Source organism: Typopeltis vanoorti, chromosome 13, assembly GCF_054136105.1.
Source record: "Typopeltis vanoorti isolate ZY-2024b chromosome 13, IOZ_Tvanoo_1.0, whole genome shotgun sequence".
NCBI lineage: Eukaryota > Metazoa > Arthropoda > Arachnida > Uropygi > Thelyphonidae > Typopeltis > Typopeltis vanoorti.
This window is the reverse complement of record NC_143561.1, coordinates 41,668,429-41,676,365: the sequence shown is the minus strand read 5'-3', so window position 1 is coordinate 41,676,365 and position 7,937 is coordinate 41,668,429. Positions and strand designations below refer to the sequence as shown.

Below are 7,937 nucleotides of genomic sequence, written 5' to 3'. Positions count from 1 at the left end.
TGCTTCTGATGTTAATATGCAAGATTGAGAGACCTCTCGCTTGTACTGTGTGTTGTTTCCATCCATCAAGCGATTCGAAAGTACAATTACTGATGTATTCTGGTGTAATTACATCTATCTGTTGGTTCACATTCATTTTTGTTGTGTTGAGATCTTTTTATTGAACTAAGTTGGAGTTTTTTGTTTCACTCTGGCAACCTATCTACATCTTCCGAGCTTTTTATTTGTATAGACTTTGAAGTCTGTGATTTTCTCAAGAATATTTTGCCGTCTTTGATCCATAAAAATTGATACTTTTTTTCTGTTTTTTCTTTTCTTGCTTGGTTCAAAAGATTCTGATTGACAGGTGTTAAATACTCAGATAGAAAGATTGGCATATTGTCTTGCGATGCATTTAAATCCTTGACTACTGTTTTTTTTTTTTCATTCTGCTGGCTTTTATGAGATTGTCTCTTGTGGCCTTGATTGTCAGACAGATTATTACTGGTGCAGGTCGTGGCAAGCCTTGTTTTTTTGTTCTTCCTGGGAATCCGATTTATGGTCTGAATATTATTATGCTGCAGGGGAATGTCAATTCATTGCCTAACTTTAAAACTACGTCTCTGAGATTTTCGGTGTATTCAGTTTCTGGAAGACCGTTTATGACAAGGTCTTCATGTTGTTGTTGGTTTAAAACTTCGTATTGTAGTTTCAGGGAATTAAATTCTTGACGGAGTTCCGATGTGTCTTTTATCAATTTGTGCTGCATGTCAGTTAGTGCGTTAATGCTGGTTTTAATGTCTTTTTCCGTTTGTAAGACTTCTTCAACTTTTGAATTATTAAATTAGAGCTCAAGTCAGCTCTGTAACAGGCCAGTAGGCCTAATATGTCGTAGAGAGAATAATAATAATAATATGAGGAATAAGAATTTGTTCACTACAGTAGCATAGATATTTATTGTTAACAGTAGTATTAATATGAATATGCTGTGTATCAAGATAGTATATCAGTCAAAAAAATGATCCAAAAATCGGACCTGATAACATATTTTATATATTGACCCTAACATATGTTTCACAACCACAATACATGAATTCTGTGTGTGTGTGTGTGTGTGTGTGTGTGTGTGTGTGTGTGTGTGTGTGTGTGTGTGTGTGTGTGTGTGTGTGTGTGTGTGTGTGTGTGTGTGTGTGTGTGTGTGTGTGTGTGTGTGTGTGTGTGTGTGTGTGTAACACTTTAACAATTAAAATGGAATCTGCTAAGTGCTTCCTGGCTGACTTATGTTTTGTTCCCCAATTAATAGTGAAATTCATAACTTATCCATGGCAGTTTTGTGAAAGAAAACATCACTTATTTCAACAATATAATTTCAGTCAACATACCATTCAATTAAGTATTCATTTTATAAAACCCTAGTATCCAAACAGCCTATGTAGCTCAGTGGATGCGGCGTTTGCGCACAACGGCGCTTAACCGCACGAAGGGAGACATTCGGTTTCGAATCTTAGTCGATCTCTGGCACGGGCAAGCGGCTTTTTCCTCCCGGAAACTCGGGTTTTTCGTCACGTAAACTCAAGAAAATCGACCGTAGAACCCACATTATTTCAGACATTAAATACGAGTTTTAGGGTTGGAACCACGAGATGGCGCACTTGTTGAGCTGTCTCTCTTCACTAAGTGCCGCTTAATTAGTGATAGCCTTGGGTCAGCTATCTCTGATGGGGTACCAGTGGAGATAAGAGAACTGCCCACTCAGTCTCCAATAGTTAAATAGGGCTAAACGGTCTCGCCTCCTCCCTATATACGGGAATGAAAAGGCGTTAGCTGATTTTTTTTATTAGTATCCAAGCACATTGCCACAAGCCACACGTGGCGAAAAGGTCAAGGGGTTGTGACTCAAATGTCCCTCAAATAAATAAATAAAATTCTGCGTCAAAGAAATTAAAAATTTCCTTAATAAAATTAAGGAACTTAATTTTATTATTAAAAATTAAATTATGAATGTAATTTGATTTTAGTTGCATCAGTTAATATCTTTGATATTCACCCATATAAAATTTACACTTTTTGGATCAATTTCCAAAAAGCAAATAAAATGATATTTGATTACATGTAGTGAGTACGTTTTACTGCCGAAACTATGGTGGCGAATTTGATGTTTTCCATTGGGCTCGTTCATACTTTATTTATTTATTTTTTATTGATTACACTTGATATAGTACTATGACACACTAGGCCTGAAGTGTTAGTAACTCGTGCAGTTTTCTTATTACTTAATTTGTTTTCATAATTTTTTTTTTTATTTTTATACATTGTATATACATTTAATTTAATGAGTATGGACAAATTAAAGCGAGCGTTGAGAGGACAAGATGAAGACGAAGAACAGGGGATTGTTACTCAGGTTGTATATATAAATATAAATACAGTTTTGTTTTGTATTGTCAAAAGTGGAATATTTTTGCCAGAGTGTTTTCTTATTTATTGGCATGCGGTTTTTTTTTTCTTTTTTTTCTTAAAACGAAATCTTCCACAATTCGGCTTTTCGATGCGGGGAGGGGAAACTAACATAAGAAACAAATAAAAAAACATTTTAAGGTAAGCAAAGAATGATGGCCCATTATTCTGAATTGTCATTTAAACTTGGAAAAACTGTAAAAATCTTGGTATAATTTTATGTGGTATGGACTCCTTTCATAGTTCATTATTAATAAAAAAATATTATTAACAAACACATGAAGAATATGTAAACAATAGAAAAGTATTATTATTATTTATTGCATCCTCCATGGAATTGGCAGATCAAGTGTGGGAGGTTCATTCGACTGACAACATATTTATCTTACCAATCTTAAAATCCTTAGCACTCCTTGCATTAACAACGTAATGCATTCCATTTATTTGCTGACAATTCTCCATGTAAAAATCTACTCTTCACACCCCCCTTCTTCACCACACTCTTGCACAACTTCCAGGGATGGCCTCCTGTTTTTTTTACTCTCCTATTCATTTTATTACCCCCTCTGGATTAATCCAATAAAATCCCTAACTAAAATGTCTATTATATCACCTTTTTTCTACCTATCTGCCAAACTCTGCAATCCATGTTTCTTCCACCTTTCTCCATAGCCAGCATTCCCAAGTCATAATATTGTCATATTTACTCATCTCTGGACCCTCTCCAGTGGTTCTACATCACACTGAAAAACCAGGTTACCAAATTGAACACAATAATCCAAGTGTGGTCTCTGACCAGTGCTTTATACAGTGGCACAACCATTTCCTTATCCCTACATGTTAGAGTACTTCTTATCATAGCAGCACTATGATATGCAGGCTTTGCAACATTTGCAATATGCCCTCTAAACTTCGGTCTACCGTCAACCATCTCTATCTCGAATCTTATCCACTTCCTGCAGTATAGCATGGTCAATTGAACACTCAGCCTTTTATGCATTAATATGTAGGTCTCTGCTAATATTTTTCAAAATTAATGGTATTGATGTTGATAATATGGGTTTGGTATGGTTGGTAATCGTGCTGGAGACAGAGAATTGAAGTAGGTGCCCTCCCTCAATGAGTCCTTGAACTCCTTGGAAGTATCACATAATAATAATGATAATAATTTTCTAATAAGTTTTCATTTTAGAGAGGTAAAGCTAATTTTAAGAAATCGAAACTTTTTGTGGCAATCATTTTTTATTAGTGTTGTGTTATGATAAAAAAAAAAAAAAATATATATATATATATATATTATATTTAGAAATGCAGCAGTATTGCTATGTTCAGGAACACGTTTCTGAAATAATTTTTGCAAGAATTTATTGCATAGATCTAAATTGCATGCAAAAATGTTAGAAGTATCCTCTACTTTTATAATCATCATTATTGTCAATTGTACTTTTTCTATGATTGCCTTTGAACAACAGCTTTGTAAAAATAATCTTAAAAATGTAGTAAAAAAATTAAGAAATGTATCTCTGGACAGATTCTCTAAAATTATCTATTTTAGAGAATCTGTTTTTTTCATTTAATGCTAAAATAATCTTTCGGCATTTTATTCCATGTCAATCAGTCAGGCTGTGCAGTAAGTTAAGAATTCTTAACTTAATTATTAACTTCAAACACCTATTAGTCAAAACACTCACTGTGGAATATTCAGTCTAACTCTTCAGTCATGCTTCATGTTGGAGGTTTAATGGAATATTATCAGCACTGAGAAAGGATTAAAACTCATTTTAATGCTTCCAATATTTCATCTCAGTCACAGAGACATTTTCAGGGATTTCCAATAACTTTTTTGTAATGACATACACACACACAAATACAATACTATGATAAGTAAAACAAGTGAGTGAAACTAAAGTCCTATCTATCTGATGCACCCTCTGTGGGCGTTTGCAGGTGGCCTAGGATGTAAAGAGGGATCGCTGATAATTTGTTTCTCAAATTTTGGGAAGTTTTATGCAACTGTATTTGTTTAAATTAGGTTGATTCCTGCAGATTCAAAAAACGGTCTTTCTTTTTTGAATTTGCTATGGTGGAGCATGGTGGGTTTTTTCCAGGAGATCCTGTGGGTTGTATCAAAAACATGGTCTGCAAGGTTGACCATAATCGCATTGCAGATTATGACTTGAGTTCTTCTAACCATATGGCTGCTGATCTGCCTGTGTGTCCGAAGTAAGCCAGCTTACAGGAACAAGGTACTCTATATACTCCAGGCACTGAGAGAGGAGGGAGCTGATCTTTGGTGGAACGGATAAGGGTAGTAAGTTTACTCTCACTTGTTTTACTTATCACTGTATTGTATATGTGTGTTGTTACAAAACAGTTATTTGTAATCCCTGAAGATATCTCTGTGACTGAGACGAAATATTGGAAGCATTAAAATTAGTTTTAATCCTCTCAGTGCTGATAATATTCCATTAAACCTCTAACATGAATTCTTCACAGCACTTAAGCCTCAACACACGGTCTCTAGTTATGCCTGAAATTCACTCCCCTTTTTGTGCACTCTTTTCTGGTTATACTGCACATCTATCACATGTGTGCAAGAAATCTACTTTTTGCTTCCTTTTCACTACTGTTGCTTTATATGTTTCAAATTTAGGGAATATCCCTTACAGCAGCCAAAAAGGATTGAAGCAGTGTGGATTGCAGAGTTTAGATTTTATTATTATTATTATTATTATTCGTGACACCTCCAAGGAGTCCGAAGACTCATCACGGGAGGACACCTACAACTGTCTCAACCACTACACCGAACCTCTACTACGAATCATCTCTATCAACGCCATCTACCGCCCACCTCCACCACTTCCATTCTAATTTTTCATTTTGATTCATTAATTAAAAATTATGGAAATAACTACTGTGTTATAGTACAACTTCAGTTTAATAAAAATCAAAATAATCACTGCATGTTTCGACCTTCACATTAAAGTCATCATCTGGACTATACACATATACACAAAGAAACAAGCTACATTACAATCCACATGGTATGAGCAGGTTACATTTATTTGGTCAACTGTTGCTTTATATGTTTCAGTTTCTTAATTATTAGAAACCTTCAACTGAAAAAGCCCATATAAGGATTTATTTGATTTTTTGAAGACAGAATTTCTCTTGAAGAACAGAATGATTTCTCTAATATGTGAATTAGAAGCAGGAGGGAGAAAAGCATAAATAATGAGATGCAAAACACGAGATACAACAGCATAATCAAAAAGTCTGACAACTCTGTCTACTCTACATGTCATTCTAACTACAACTACACCGACGCCATCTACCGCCCACCACCACCACTAGTATTTCTGCATGTCTGCGGAAATACTAGGGTGGTGAAGAACTTTGAATATTTATTATTTATAAAGCCATTATTTATAAATGTATTGCTAATAATTTGTAATTCTTGTTTTAAGAGCTTGTTCATTAGAGCAATGACTCCAAGTTTTTGTGAAGGGTGATGATAAGAGTCAGCATGTGTGTATATATATATATATATATATATATATATTGGCCGATATGCGTAGGCTTGCGGTAGACAATTATTATTATTGTCATTATTCTGGACAACTCCAAGGAGTCGACAGACTTCATGTCAAGAACAACTATTCGACATTCACACAGTATCTATCATATCTCGCCTTCAACTCATTCACGGTCATAGCACCCACAACAGACTCTGGCAGCTTATTCCACTCATTCACCACATGTAGACAATGTAACTATGAAGGAAAGGATTTCCATTTAGATTAATTAAAGATGTGAAAGGATGATTTAAGGTATAGTTCTGAGTGGGGGGGGGGGGAGTATCATGTTAAAATTTTTCTTGTTAGGGAATGTATCAATAGCATGTTAGAGTGGCGTATATAAAATTTTTTTAATAATCTGTAAGAAGTACGTTATTCTGACTTCATGGGTAGTGCAAAGTTAACAAATGATCTGTGAATGCTTGGCTGTTGCTAACAACTAAATGTTTTTAAGGCAAGGCATGACGCTTTCCATAAGACATCTTATTAGTATACTTATTTCCTTTTATTCAGTTTATTATTATTATTATGTGACACCTCCAGGGAGTCCAATGACTCTTCGTGGGAGGACACACACTACTCTACTTCGCTAAATACACCTCACCACTATTCAATTCTCCAACTACGACACTACTACCATCAGTGCCATCTATCACCCATCATCATCACCACCAACAACAGTATTTTTTGTCTGTAAATTGCGTGTGTTCTGAAGGCCAATTTGTCTGTATGCGAGATGAAAAACCCAAGTTTCTGGGAGAAACTCCCACTACCACTGTATGAGATCGACTAACTCACCATCAACTGAAAAAAAAAGTCCCAATAAGGATTTATTTGATTTTTTGAAGACAGAATTTCTCTTAAAGAACAGAATGATTTCTCTATATATGAATTAGAAGCAGGAGGGAGAAAAGCATAAATAATGAGATGCAAAAAGTCTGATTATGCAGTTTTCTTTGTATTGGCAAAGATAATAGGATTTCTGGTGGCTTATGTGAATGGAGAATAATCTTTAAAGGTAACTGTGGCATAACTATAAATAATAATTAAACGATAACCACAGTAATTAACTTTAATGAAATAAATGTACAAATATTTCGTACTGAAATTAACAGTACATCATCAGTAGAACAAACAGTTCAACGGAATGGAATACATAATTTGTATTCCATTATATTATTTTATATTATATTTTATATTATTATTATTATTACATTATAATTTTATATTATTATATATTTTATATAATATTTTATATTATTATAAAATTTTATTTTATAATAATATAAAATTTTATATTTTATATTATTATTACACCCTCCACGGAGTTGACAGACTCATCATGAGAGGTTCATTCAACTGACAACATATTTATCATATAGAATCTCAAAGTCTATTTTAAAATTCAAATGCTGATTTTTAGAATATAAAACTCACTAATAATCAGTTTCTTGCACTGAGATGGAAATTCATTCCATTGTACATTATATGGTTTGCATCATAATGTCAGTCAGAATTACCTTATTTTAAATCATTATTTTTTTCTGTTAAGTTAATTTTTTTTTTTTTCTTTTATGATTTTATGCTTAGGTATTAGATGCTTCTTCTCTGAGTTGGGCAACTCGTATTAAAGGTTTTGTGATCTGTTTTGTTCTAGGCTTTGCATTTTCTCTTTTGGTAAGATGTCATATAAATTAATAGCCTTTTGTTTAGTTTTATTATTTTATATAATTTCTTGAATAAAATGTATGCTATTTATCTATATAAACACTTATATATAGTGTGTGGAGGATAGTTTTTTTTTGGAGGGAATATTTCAGAGAGAAAGAGAATGAATATAAATTTTTGGATAATTATAATTAATGCATACACTAATAATGTATGCATATTATTTTATTATTATTATTAGACCTCCATGGAGTC

The 7,937-nt window shown here is 33.5% G+C and overlaps 1 protein-coding gene across 1 annotated transcript in view; it reads left to right on the top strand.

Moving 5' to 3' along the window:
• The first annotated feature begins 2,170 nt into the window (after positions 1-2,170).
• Positions 2,171-7,937, top strand: part of LOC150100084 (vesicle transport protein SFT2A) — a 67,043-nt gene continuing 61,276 nt past the window's right edge. The window contains exons 1-2 of the mRNA XM_090402577.1: positions 2,171-2,383; positions 7,605-7,691. Of these exons, the coding sequence (XP_090258703.1) occupies positions 2,312-2,383; positions 7,605-7,691 (159 nt within the window). The 5' untranslated portion in view covers positions 2,171-2,311. The remainder of the gene's footprint in view (positions 2,384-7,604; positions 7,692-7,937) is intronic.